At 48.5% G+C, this 13,957-nt stretch overlaps 1 protein-coding gene across 1 annotated transcript in view; it reads left to right on the forward strand.

Moving 5' to 3' along the window:
- Positions 1–3,285: 3,285 nt before the first annotated feature.
- MMP24 (matrix metallopeptidase 24) overlaps positions 3,286–13,957 on the forward strand; it is a 40,600-nt gene continuing 29,928 nt past the window's right edge. The window contains exons 1-3 of the mRNA XM_058814646.1: positions 3,286–3,460; positions 5,835–5,983; positions 11,868–11,984. Of these exons, the coding sequence (XP_058670629.1) occupies positions 3,362–3,460; positions 5,835–5,983; positions 11,868–11,984 (365 nt within the window). The 5' untranslated portion in view covers positions 3,286–3,361. The remainder of the gene's footprint in view (positions 3,461–5,834; positions 5,984–11,867; positions 11,985–13,957) is intronic.

A 13,957-nucleotide genomic window follows, 5' to 3' on the forward strand; every position in this document is an offset into this window, starting at 1 on the left:
ATACATCTGTGAGTTCCTTTACCTCTTAGGTCAATTTCTCCGTTAATGATAGCAGATTGTCCTGGTTGAAAAGACAGATGTCTTCCAAGGAAGCTGGGAATCTTCCTGGAATGGAGAGATAGGCCCCTCCCTCCAAATCATTCTAACTTGAAAATTCTGGGCCTCCAGGCAAAGATATGGGAAGAGAAATATCAGTTCTTCACTAGAATATAAAGATATGTATGTATAGGTGAAGAGGAGAGAACAAGCAGCAGCGCCCCCAAAGCAATGCCAGACTCTTCCCACCCGTTGAGCAGTTCTGCCTTTGCTGTAGTTCTGAGCACACCCGGCAGAGGGCGCTGTGAGCTGAGGCGGGGCAGAGGGGCTGCAGTGACTCTGCCCTGGCTCCAGGGGGCGCTGTCGGCCCCGGCGGCCTCAGGGGCCACGGCTGCGAGTCCTGAGCCAGCCCCGGGGTTAACGGCAGCCTCGGGGACACAGGGAAGCTGGGGCTCTGCTTTTCCCAGCTTCTCACCTGCCTCTTGCAGTATCCTGGTGATGGCAGCTCTGCTCTGGTTCCAGTCAAGCAGCCCCTGGGGCTCCCTCTCTCCAGGGAGGTGGGAGGTGGTCCCATTTCCCATGAAGCACCCACACAGATGGTGAGAATCTTCCTTGGCGATGGCGAGTGTTGAAAAATCCCCATCAACCAGCAGCTGCAGCAAGCAATGGGCTCACCTATGGATGGCAAGAAGAATTCTGAAGCAGTGCCGGATCAAGCATCAAAAACTGTCCAAAGTGCCCTGCTCCTAGCATGGCCAGCTGGTTCTTCCCTCAGCAAGCCAGTGCCCAACCCTGCCCTCCCTGCCTGGAAGTTTCCAGTGAAATGGGAGAGTCATTGGCCAGTTCTTTTGCATCTCAATTGCCCCACAGGCAATTCATTCCCCACAGGCATTAACTGCTCTTTCCTCACCACATCCCACTTTTCAAGTAAGAAATGAGAGAAAATTCACCAATAAAAAACACCCCAATCACACAACATTTTCCACCCTGAATTCTTTCCATACCAACATGCTACATCAAACTTTGATTTTTAAACTATATACATCGATGTATTATCCTAATTATATACGTACATACATAACATGCAGATATGGATACAGGCACAGTGTTTTGGGCAATTCACCCCAAAAACAAGGTCCCCTGGAGATATGCATTGTGTTTATCCATCTTTCTGCATCACCCACCAAGTGCAGTCCAGTCCCTGAGCAAAGGCAACTCCACAGGTGCGTTTGTCTTTGCTCGAGGCAGAATTAATCCCAACAGTCTTTCCTAGCACCCCTCTCATGTGCACCACCAGAACTTTGTCTCCACCTGCTGTGCACAGGGGTTTGCATTGGGCATGGCCAGCTTGGTTGGTGGAATCTCTGCTATTAACTAACCATGCAGCCTTTGCTAAATGCAGCTCCCACTGCTTGAGGGTCCCATCCCCCCATTGCCTTCAATGTGTTTTTGAAGAGTTCATTGCACTGCTGACCTTTCCTGGCCGCTGGTGCACGGTTGGGAATGTGACACACCCACTCCATGCCAGGTTCTCTAGCCCAGGTGTTGATAAGGCTGTCCTTGAGATGAGTCCCTTTGTTGGACTCAATTCTCTTACAGGTGCCATGCCTCCAAAGGAGCTGCTTTTCAAGGCCCATCATGGTGTTCTGGGCAGTGCCATGAGGCACAGGGTAGGTCTCCAACCATCCCGTGCTGGCTTCCGCCATTGGGAGCATGTAGCACTTGCCTTGGTGGGTTGGAGGCAGCCTGATGTAGTCAATCTGCCAGGCCTGGCCATACTTCTGTTGGAACCATGGCCCCCATACCACAGGGGCTTCATCCGCTCAGCTTGCTTGATGGCAGCTCCCGTCTCAGAGTCATGGATAACCTGGGAGATGCTGCCCATGCTTACATCCACCCCTGGCTCTCGTGCCTACCTGGAGGTGGCATCTCTGCCCTGATGGCCTGAGGCACCATGGGCCCATTGAGCTGTGAACAACTGTCCCTTGTGTTGCCAATCCAAACACGTCGTAACACCTCGTTTTTTGCAGACAGGACAGAGTGCTGCCCTGAGGAGCCCCCACAGGGCACACTCATTTCTTGCTGAGCAGAAACGAGTTTAACTCACACCCCCAGGAAGGTTTAACCAGACCACTGTAGTTCTAGAATTTTGAAAAAAAAAGATCAGTTCAGCTTTGTAGTACATTAGGGTCACAGTAAGGATTCTCAGAAGCGTCTAAAAGCTCCATGTCATCTGGCATAGACTGTGTTGTTGAGAGCATAGGGTTGTCCCTGCAGAGAAATACAATGAAGTTTACAGAGCAGAACTGTAGGAGCTCAGGGAGAGTGGGAGGAAGGAGTTCTCTGCCCAAAGTCCTGGCAGGGGCTGGTGGTCAGAGGGGACAGAGGAACAGACTGCTGCCTGCCTCCATCCTCACAGTCCCTCTGTTTACACAGTATGGCCCAAATGGAATGTGGGCTTGTCATTCGTATTCCAGGAGAGGGCAGGAAAAAAAGAAAACTCAGAACAGAACCAAGAGTGATTTTGCTGGGCTGAAGCAGCAGAGGGAAGATCTTCTGGCTGCTGGTACTGTTCAGTGCTTACCTGGCTGAGAAGAGGCTCCAAGGTGCCAAGCTGCTCCGGGGCAGAACTGGCTGCCTGCAGCAAGCAATTCCCTCCCTGCAAGCAGACCGAACTGCGGGGGAACAGAAGGGAGCTATGATTTGGCCTGGCAGGAGGGAAGGGCTCCTGTAGCCTGTGAGAGATGGGGCTGGTTGTGTAGGTGTCAAGGGGAGTCCTGCTGATCCTGATGTGCTGGAATTGTCTTGGGAAATGGGGTGCAATTGGAAGGAGAGAGACTGGTGAAGTTCGTGGCTGAGCTTGATCCGCCGCCCGCTACCTCTGGTACATAGCAGTTCATCTGGGAAGGCCTTCCACAAGCTAGAGCTAGTAAATATCTGCACGACACAGCCCTCATTCCCTGAGGAATGTCCCTGCTGACCGCCCGTCCAGCTGTCCCGCTGTCGGCTACCCGCAGCCGGTATCACATTCTCTCCGGAGACGGTCACACCGAATAACAGCCTTTCTTAAGAAAACTCTGCATATTCCTTGCAACACGCCGGCCGGTCACGGCGACCCGCGGCCGCACTCTGCGCGGGGCAGCCCCCGGCCGACCGGCAGAGGAAGCAGCGGATTCTGCTGCCCGCCTTCCCTTTCCCTTTCCTCTTTCGCCGTCCCCCTTCCCCCTTCTCCTTCCGGGCAGCCGCGCAGCCGCAGCCGCGGCGCCGGGGCCGGAGCGCTCCGAGCCGCGCTGGTGCCGAGCCGGGCCCGGGCCCCGCCGGGGCCATGGCGCGCTGCCCGCGCCGGGCGCTGGGCGCGGCGGGGCCGCTGCTGCCGCTGCTCTGCGCGCTGCTCCGCGCCGCCGCTGACACCAGCACCGGCCGGGTAGGTCCGCGAGCGGGTCCGGGCGGGGCCGCCGCTGCCACCGGCGTCTCGGGGCCGCGATGTGCGCCAGGTGTCTCGGGGTGGGCCGGAAAGCTGGGCGGGCAGCGGTTCCTCCGCCTCCTCCGCCAGAAGCCTTCCATCATCTCCCGCAGGGCCGGGCTGAGCTCGGGTATGCGGGCACAGCTCCTCCGGCCGCGCCTCGGCAGGTTGGGACCGGCCGGAGAAGCAGCCGTACTCCTCCTGTGTGATCATAAGCTTCAGTCTCCGGGAGCAGCTTCTCGGGGTGTCCGAGTGGCCATCGTGTGGTGCCCCGTTCCCGCTGCCGCCTCCGAGTGCGGCCGGGAGCGAAGGGGTATACGCGAGGGCAGCCCCGCTCCGAGCTGTTTTGGTTACTGTTCTCTCGCTGCTCCAGGCGAGCTAATGTTGGTTATAATGGAGTGTCCCAGCATTGTTGTGCTTGTCAGAGGCCGAGGTAGGGATAGCAGATGGTCTTGGAGCAGTTTTGCAGCTTGGCTTTGTCTGAAGCCATTGGTGATGTCTGTGTTTAGTAGCGTTGTATGTGCCCTTGGTGGACTTGGGCATGCCCGGTCCGTGCTCTCGTGTCGCTTCCCTGCCCCACCTAGAGCACTGCCTCCGGCTCTGGGGCTCCTAACACAAGACCATTCAGGAGCTGCTGGTGCAAGGCCAGAGGAGGCCATGGAGATGTTCTGAGAGCTGGAGCTCCACTGCTCTGAGCCAGGCCGGGAGAGCTGAGGATGTTCACCTGGAGACGAAAAGGCTCCGAGGAGACAGTACAGCCCCTTCCAGTACCCAAAGGGGCTCCAAGAGAGCTGGAGAGGGACTTTGGACAAGGGTCTGGAGGGACAGACACAGGGACTGGCTTCCTACTGCCAGCAGGCAGGGTTAGATGGGATATTGGGAAGGAACGTGAGGGTGAGGAGGTACAGGGTGCCCAGAGCAGCTGTGGCTGCCCCATCCCTGGAAGTGTCCAAGGCCAGGTTGGACAGGGCTTGGAACAACCAACAAGACCATAGTGGCAGATGTCCCTGCCTACAGCAGGGGAGTGGAATGAGATGGGCTTCTAGCCCTTCTATGATTCTTTCTCCTGCTTTGGAAGCAGGACCCTTCCCTCTCCCTAATGGCTTCTGGCATCTCCTTGTTGCTACAAAGAAACAGGGATTGTTCTCCCACTTCTGCTTCTCCTGACTTGAGCCCCTTTCCTCCTGCTATGTAATGTTAAGGGAGAGCAAGCATCTTCCCTCCCCCTTCCCTGAGCGATCATGCTGTCAGTGGGAGAGCAGGTCAGGCAGATGATTTACCAGTGCTGATGTGGTGAGGACTGTCCTGTGGGTCACATTGATTGGGGAAAAGCCTACAGGATATATGCTGCTCTCATAATAATCCTGGTCTAAGAATTGAATCAACCAGAAGGATGAAGCACTAGAGAGTGTGCATGAAAAGTTATGGAGAAAAGTTCATGAAAACAAGTTTTTATTCTACTACTGCTATTTTTGTTGTTGTTGTTATTGTTACTTAATGTTCTGGTTTCTCCTCTTATCAAAGTGAGGGAGGGGATGACAGGAGAGGAAAAAACTCCTGAATAATTGTATGTTTTCGAAAATGCTGTCCTTAGCATTTTGACAAGTTTGATATTCAGTTTTATCTAAGGCTGCATTTTAGGTGGAGACAGGGAAAAGGGACATAACTCCTTGAGGAGAGTTGGCTATTTTCCTGTTCTGACAGTTGGCTAGTATTAGCTATTAGTTGAGGAAACACCCACCTAATCAGGTTGTTTCATTTTTTTGTGTGTGTTTTATGTTTTTTGGGGATTTTGTTGCTGTTGTTTGTTTGTTTGTTTTGGTTCATTTGGTTTTTTTTAGAATTACTCCTGTGTTCGTTTGCAAATGCAAAGGTGAACATGTGTTTCCAGGGATTTCTCAGGACTGTTAAGCTGTTTTCTTGGAATGATGCTCCAGAGACAGCAGTGTGTAGTGGGCTCTTGGGAGCTTGCTGCTGTGGGGACTGAGGAGTCTCATGGTGGCAAGAGGACAGGGTGCACAGGAAGTCCCTGGAACAACAACAAAGCTTCTTGGGCATTTCTGGTGCTCCAAAGATTTAAGTCTGCCCCAATTGCTCAGTACAGATGATGCTCATTTTTAAGTGGCAGGTATGCCTGTCCTGTCAGGACAGGTGATATTAAGCTGGGTCTTCAGCCCTTCCTAGGAATCATCTGATATTACCAAATCTAACCAAAAAAAGAGAGATGACTGAATATTTTGGGCTAGTTTGTCACTTTTTCTTTTGAGGAAATGTTCTGAACTGTTATGTTGAAAAATTACTGTGGCATCTTACCATCTGTTTCTTTCTTTTTCAGGGTTGGTTAAAAACTTATGGCTACTTACTTCCATCTGACAGCCAAATGTCTCCCTTGCAGTCAGGAAAAGCTGTGCAGTCTGCAGTTGCCACTATGCAACAGTTTTATGGAATCCCAGTAACAGGAGTTTTGGACCAGACAACTCTTGAGTAAGATTAATATAGGCTACTTTTGTCTTTCTCTTTCTTAATGCACTGTCATATTTCAGTATGAAATATGTATTTCATACTGACAGTATTTTTTTGTGAGTGTGAGGAGAAGCTCTTGTTACTGTTGTTCTTTGAGCACAGATCCCCATTGCTGGTGCACAATCAAAGCGTGAATCCTGTGAGCTTTTGAAAGTGGAAGACATCAAGGGTTTAATTTACTTCCATCTCTGTCTGAATTTAGGTTAAAATTCTGGCTCCAGAAATGGCTTCTAATCTATTTCCTAATTAATGGATTTGTGCATCTCCATAGATGTTATTTGTGGAGATCCATAGTTTGAACTGAAGTGAGTATTGTAGTCTGATGATGGTAGTCAAGGCTGCTTAGCTGCCCACAGTTGCCCTTTGTTGGACATTAGATGTTCTCTGCTGTGTGTTGGCCATGTGTTGGTGGTGGTGGTCAGGGTTTTGATAGCTCAGATGCATTGGTGTAAATTGCCAGGGCTGGAGGGAATTTGTTTTTTCATCTTCTCTTCAATGTGGGCTCCAAAGGGTGGTGTGGAAGTGGCTCCTTGTCTGGCTGCCAGGTGTTGTGTAGCGGCTGGATCCATCTGCTGTTGGTCTGGGGAGCATCTGCTAACTACAGCAGAATGCAGAGAAGGTCTTACTGAGGCTCTCTGGGGAAAAAAGCATCTCATGGTGAGCAAAAAGAGAAAGTCCGATGGAACTTGCTTGGGCCCTGCCTTGCTACCTTCGGAGACCCTTTCAGAGCATGCTCTGCCTGGTTCTTCATCTCTCCTCAGTGGGCGTCCTGCTGGCAAAAGGGATGTGGTAGCCCAAAAGAAAGGGCCATAAAGTAACCAAATTAAAAGTAACCAAAGTAAAGAACAAAGTGGCTTGGTTTTATGCCTTCCAGACTGCAAGAAGAGGGAGAAATAGAAGAAATCAGTGAGTTGGACAGGAGGGGATCATTCTGGGCTGGGACTACCTCTCTAGTGAATGTAGCATTCCCTCCTTTAGCTCACAGGAAAAGCCCCTTGTTCTCCATTGAGGAACAGAGAGAATCCTGTATGCTTTTCAAATTACTTGAAAACAAAGTGCTTTTTAAAGGTGGGGATTTTCCTCTGAGATCTCTTTGCTATTTATAACATGGTTTGTAGGTGAATGCTGAAGCAGAGCCATCGAGCAATGCTCTGTGTGTGCAGTTAGTGTGTCGAAGCTTGGATTTGGGATGCTGATGATTTGGAAAGGGATAGGGAAAGAAGGGGCTGTGATACTGGGGTAATAGTTTGGAAAGTTAAGGAGCTGCTTCTGCTGTCTTGTGGGTGACAGGGGAAGGGTGCAAACTGCGAGTGGGAGTCCCTGCTTTAATAAGTAAAAGTTTTTCTGAAAGAAAGGAAGGTATTGCCCACATTTTAAGACTTTGTATTTATGGGCAGGGCTTGATCAGTGCATGAACACCCAAAGGCTGATGAGTGGAAAACCCAGATGGTTCCCTCTTCTGAAACTCAAGTATCGAAAGCTTGAGACCTCAGCTCCAACCAAACACTGGTGTGCTTTGGAGGCATGTTGGGTTGCTCTGCCTCCATCTGTCCTGAGTCAGTGGGTCCATATGTTGTATGGCAGGGTGGAATTTGCCTAGAATTTGGATGAAGGGGAAAAGAGGTCCAGATTGCTGTTAGCAGTGAGCCTGTCGTTTGAGCTGGAGGGGCATCTGCCTGGGCTGTGTTGGGCTGTCACTTCCTCAGACCTGGCTGTGGAAGCTGAGCAGGAGGAAGAGAGCTGGCAAGGCAGCCTGCCTCCAAGGGCTCTGAATTACTCAAGCATTCACTGAGCCGTTGTTACAGTCTGTGTTAGGAGTTTTGAGATTGCAATTAGGAATTTTTCTGTCACTTCTGTCAGTGTCATAAGTTCTGTCTCTTAAAAGTGACTTTAAGAATCAGAGTTATTTACACTTACTATGGAAGCCTAAAGTTTCTTATCTCCTTTCACACATGCCCTCAAATCTGGAGCTTGTTTTTTCCTCCAAGATTGGTACCCAAGCATGTGGAAGCCACCATGCAGGTGCTGCTAGTGGGAGATGAGAAGAAGCATCACCACAGGTGATGCTTTTTAATACCCAAAAGGAAGTTTGAGTGGGGGTCCATTCAGCAGAAGATAAGTAGTTTCCTGTAAAGAGAGCAGGGAGAACGCATAAAACAGCTTCCCCAGACCCTGCAACTGATGATGCCTCAGCAGATCTTGTGTCTGCCTACAGCTGGTGGGCTGAACTGTGGTTTTGTGAGCAGCTGGGCAAGGAAATAATCCTTGAGCATGCTGGAGAGAAGGCACAATAGTGCTGAACAAAAGTGGTGATTTGTCTCTGTCATGGTCAATCACATGACCTTAGAAGGAACCAAGAAATTATCTTACTTCTGTTGGAAGCATCTTGTGCTTTGTCTAGAGCCTGTTGTGTAGGTCTGTCACCTTGGGGTGCACCACAGCTGTTTAAAGATACCACTCCCACCAGCTTAAGAGTAGGGGATTGAGAGTGACAGCTCCCTCTCTTTAGGAGAGTCTTGTGAAAGGCTTGGAGCCTGAGCTGGGGAGAGCAGCTGTATCTGGACAAGAACTGGATGTCACTGCTTTTGGAAATTGCTTGTTTCCTGATGCCAAGCAGCTGGAGGAATGCAGTAGTCTGTGCCTCAAGAGTGCCAAGTATAAATTTTGATGATCCAGTGTTAGTGGTGTTCCCATTTAAAAAAATAGAGGGGAATCAACCATAAGTATCTGAATCTTGCTTCAAGTAATTGTCTTTTGTTGTTTCTGATGTGATGATTTCCCCTGGAAATAGAGTGGGGTATCCAAACTGCTCAGTAGAGAATGACTATCATAAAGCTCAGCTACAGATGATTGGCAGCAGCAGCTACAGCTTTGTGGATATTTTGCCACAGACCTGCTCTGCTGAGAGGAGGAGAGATGGCTGCATTTGTACCATGTGATGAGAGCAGGGCCCATATGTCTGGGAAGTAAGTTGAAGCAGGGAACTGATCCAGATAAACATTCTCAGCTTGACATTAGCTCAGGCTGACGACAGCTCGGGTGCTGCTGAGCTCCAACCAGGTAGCTGAGCTCTGTTCCTTGGCTTCACACAGGCAATATCTGAGCTCTGGAACAAACTGTGGGGGAATATGGGGGTTCAGACAGGCCTAAGTTAAGTAGGGTATTTATATAGTTTAAATGAGGAGTTAGGGGCCATGGGCGGCATGAGTCTCAGTAGCTCTACCTTGGAAGCTTTGACTCAAGAAGTCCTTGAAGGCCCAGGGGTTGGTATTGCAGCTTCCTGTGGAGCAGCCCCATGCTCTTGTGCCTGTACCTGGAGCTGGCAGACAGGCAGGGAATTTGGCTGTTGGAGGGAATTCACTTTCTGTGGGGTCTCTGGGCAGTTCTGGCTTTGATAACAATGGGCTGAGCCGTGTGGGGGTGAATTCATGTGGCCAGCTGGGCACAGGGCAAGTGTTGGGAGCTTGGCAAGGTGTTGTTACAGGAAACAGATGCTGAGGTGTGAGGTCCTGCTGGTGTGTCAGCACTGCCCTGGACAGCCCCAGCGACTTCTCTACACATGCAGGCTAGTTTGGTAGTACTGCTTTGTTAATTCTTTATCTTCTAGATGATACTGGTAAGTATAAAACAGAGGGTCGTTTTCTGACTGTAGTCAGGGCCTGATGATGGTGGTGTTCAGGCTACTGGAGTTCCCATGAAGCTCAAGAGGGGAAAACCTGATTCAGACTATGGCTTGTGTAAGGTTATGATGAAAACATTGTATCATAACATATGAGTGGAACTGGAAAAGACCCTGACAACTCAGGAGGTAATCTAGGAGAATACGGGTGACAGAAAGCTTGAGGTCTCTTTAGGAAAGTGCTAGAAGCAATGCAAAAGAGCACAAATAAAGGACACTTGGAAAAACACAGTGTGTTCAGGTTGAATTGATATTTCTAAAAGCAAATCTTAGATGTACTGATTTTATTTGAAGGTGGCAGCAGTTGTGTGGGCAAGACAGATCCAATTTCCACAGGTTGCCTGGATTTCTGAAAGATGTACAGTGCTGATAAATGTGAGGTGATGTAAGTGGGGAAGATCTGTGCTGGCTTTATATACACAGCTTGGGTTCTTGTCAGGTACAGTGCAATGTGTATAACAGCTCTCATTTGCTCTGTTCTTGGTGGGGAGACGATGACAGATGACAGCATTGAAATTTATAAGCAACCAGAATGACATACAGGAAGTGGAATCAGGAAAGGGCTGCATGGCTGCCTGAATAGGGAGCAGGTGTGTGTGTTCCGAAAGAATTTGCTGCTGAGGCACAGTGTCTGTGTGTCTGGTTGGTTTTAATTTAAAAGGTGTCCAAAAGTCTTGTAAACCATCTACTGGTGATGGGAGACTCTCCCTTCCTGAAGGTCTGGGATTAATATTTTTTGGTGAATAAGATGTACATTGTTTAGGCACAAGTGTGGACTGCTTGCCATTGGCTGGCTGCAGTTGATGGAGGAGTGTCTGCATTTGGAGGCCAAAAATTGTCCCCTGGATAACCAAGGATGTGGGAGAAACTTTATTGAGGAGGGGGGAGAGAATTTGGTATCCTGTGAGAAATGGGCCAGCGCTGGCTAGAATGCTTTTCCGTGGCATGTCCTGCAAAGTGTTCTTAAGAGCTTTGTGTCACTTGTCTTTGCCATCAGAGTGAGTGGATCAAATGTATGAAATGCCTGAAGAAGTCCAGTGGCTGAGGCAGTGCCAGTCTGCTTAGGGGGAGGCTCTGGCCAGAGATTGCTTGTGTTGTGCCTGGGCTCTGCTCTCCTGGGATGCACTGCAGAGTCTCAGAGGATGTGACTGGGCACCTGTGGAGACTAGTGCTTGTAGTTCCTCAGCCTCTGCCTTTGTCTCCTTCTTCCCCAGCTGCCACATGCAGTGATGGGCAGATTTGTTCCTCCATAAGCCACTTCTGGCTTCTCTGGAGTGTGTCCACATGAGCAAGTGTAATTTGAGGAACAGTCTATTTCTCCTTGATTCTGTCAGAGAATCATTGAAGGAGGGTCTTGAGTTCATCTACTCTGACCCTCTGCTGAAACAGGGATGTCTAAAGCAGGCTGCCCAGGACCATCTCCAGTTGGGTCATGAATATTTTCAAGGATGGAGATTCTGCCACTTCTCTGGGCAACCTCTGCGAGTGTTTGACCATCCCCAAGCTGCTGTAAGAAAGAAACAAAAGATCTGTCAAGGCCAGAGGTAAAGGAGGTAGGGAAGGAGAGTGGACTTCTGTGATAATACTGCCTGGATCCCTGTGCAAGGGACTTTGCTCTTGCAGTTCACTTGGCAATAGAGACTAGAGTTTCCTGCATCATGAGTGACATCAAGAGTCAGGGGTTATGGAAGACCTGTTCTGGTCATTCCAGGTGAAAGCCTTAGTTATTATCTGGGAGGGCTGTGTTTGCACTTGTTCAGTTTTACCTAGTGAGGTATGAACTGGATTTTTTTTCAGTGGCACAGGACACTTTACCAAAAGAAGAGTGGATCCAGTGGGTGATAGGTGAGTTTGATCCCACCTGCAATTTTGATTTGGATCTCTTGTGGCATTATCGTGATTGAGCTCTTGTTGAACATAGGGACTGCCTGATCTGGGCTCTGTGTTTCCACAAGGAAAAGTGAAGTGGCTTTGGTGTGTGGATTGCCAGCAGAGGTGGGTAGCACAGCCCGGTGCAGAGGACAAACCTGACAAAGGGAGGACTGAACCCTTCTTGCTGTCAGCACTGGCCATCTCTCAGAGGTCTTCCAGTCACCCCCTGAGGTGTTTGGAATCTCTTTTCCAAACTCTTAGTGTAGCTTGTTGTTTTGTTCCCTTTACTTGCAGGTGGATGAAGAAGCCTCGATGCGGAGTTCCGGATCATCCCCACCTGCGTCGCAGCCGGAGGAAAAAGCGGTACGCGCTCACTGGCCAGAAGTGGAGACAGAAGCACATAACCTACAGGTACAGCCCCCTCCCTCCCCCTTCTGGATGGGGAAAAAATGGTCTGGACTGGTTTGGCATGCAGAGTTTGTAAGCACTTTTAAATTGAAGCTGGATCCTCCCTGTTATGTCTAGTCTGGGCTTTGGTTCTCACAATGTGATGGGGGAGAATACTGTTAGAGCACTGGAGTAACTGAAGAGTGTTATCAAGTCTGTTATTATTTATTAGAAAATAACTGATCAGTAAAGGCACCTGAATTGCAGCCATCAGATGTGTCATTTTGGTAGAAAAATCTTAGTAAAAGGCCCTTTTTCTTCTGTTAGAAATCTAAAGCTCCAGCCTTTAGATCATGTGTCACCTTTAACAAACCATTAAAGCAAAAGGAACATCACTGTTTAGGGATGAGATGCTTTCTCTTTCTCCTGATTTGCAACATTTACTTTTGCAGAGGTTTTATTTTTGCTCCTGTAGTAGAACTCTTGCTTTTATCCAGACTTAGGCCAGCTGAGGTTAGGCCAGCTGGGGTGAGCTACAGGTGTCAGGGGAGTGTTGCAGAGGGGCAGTTGTTTCCCAGAGGGGTGTTCTGAGTCAGTCAGGCTGTGAGCTTTTGGAAGGCAGTTGCTGAAAGATGGTCAGTGGAGGTTTCTGGCAATAGGAATGTCACTTCAAATTAAAACTAACCCACCCTCTAGTTGAAATTGCAGCCTTTTAAATTGTTTGGAGGGAGAAAGGAGATTGCAAAAAAGTGAAAATTAGAGATGTAGTCATTAAGAAGATCTGGGTAAGACTAAGACAGAAAGAAGGTGTGTAGTGAAGAGGTAGAAATGTGAGTGACCAGCACAGGAAAAGTACCAGAATGTGTAGGAAAGAACATGATGGTGTGAAGGGAAAGAGGATCAGGGACTGGGGCCCTCTGTCTCTTCTGCAAAGAATTCTGAGAAAGGAGGAGGATGCTTCAAGTCACAGTGAGGGGCTACAGAGACTGGGAGGAAGGACTAGTTCTGGGCACTAGTTCAAAGCTTCCACCAATAATAATTGCTTTAACTCAAATTGTAAAGGGACACCTTCTGTATGCAAAGGTCTGAGAATCAGATCCTTCTTCTAACCTTTTTCTGGATCGTAGGGGAAAGTGGTATGGAGTCATATAAATAAAATAAGTCTTAAGCATATGCATAAGCAAGAGAAGCAGCTTGGTAGATGACTGCACTGCTGCCCTTGTCATACCAGTAGTTGTTTGGCTTTCCAATTTCAGTATTTGTTGTGTGCATTCAAGTGATGGGTGTCTTGATTCACCACTGAATGTGTTACAGTGTGTTTATATTAAATTGAGCCAGCTTCATTAAAGACTGAAAATTGTTCCCATGGCATAGTTACTTTATATTCCCCAAGTCAAGTTTAGTAGATCATGAGGCTATTATGTGCACATGCACAAAACATCTCATGAACAATATTTTTAACATAAGGTTTAGAATTATGGGACATTTAGGTGCAGTTAAATGCCCCTTACTCTCCCCAAACTCTGTATCTTTAGCTCTCATGGACTTGGGCTGCACAAAACTGGCAGATCCATCACCCTTATGACCTCTAGAATATTTTAAGTAGTTTGGAGAATGAAGCAGGTCATATAAGTAAGGTTGTGTAGTTTACTGCAAGTTTGTTTCTCAAAATGTATTTTAGTGATCCATTTTTTTCATGTAGTAGATTCCGTCTTAGCACAACTTCAGACAAAATCTGAAGTAATTTACATTTTAAAAAAAGTTACTCAGCTGTCTACACCCAGATTTGAAAGGTTTTTAGGAAGTGATCCAAAATCAACCAAAGCATTATGAAGGTTCTTGTTAATAAATGTAGAATTCAGATCAGGGTGGTAGTTCTGTTGGTAACTTTCTTTGTAACAGCCAAACTTTGCATGCACAGAGTAAAAAAACTTCCTGTGGGAAGTTGAAACTGTTTGGTTATGTATTGATAAGTCTCAGATGTGTTCTGCAAATTG

Source organism: Ammospiza caudacuta, chromosome 15 (assembly GCF_027887145.1).
Source record: "Ammospiza caudacuta isolate bAmmCau1 chromosome 15, bAmmCau1.pri, whole genome shotgun sequence".
In the NCBI taxonomy this organism is placed as follows: domain Eukaryota; kingdom Metazoa; phylum Chordata; class Aves; order Passeriformes; family Passerellidae; genus Ammospiza; species Ammospiza caudacuta.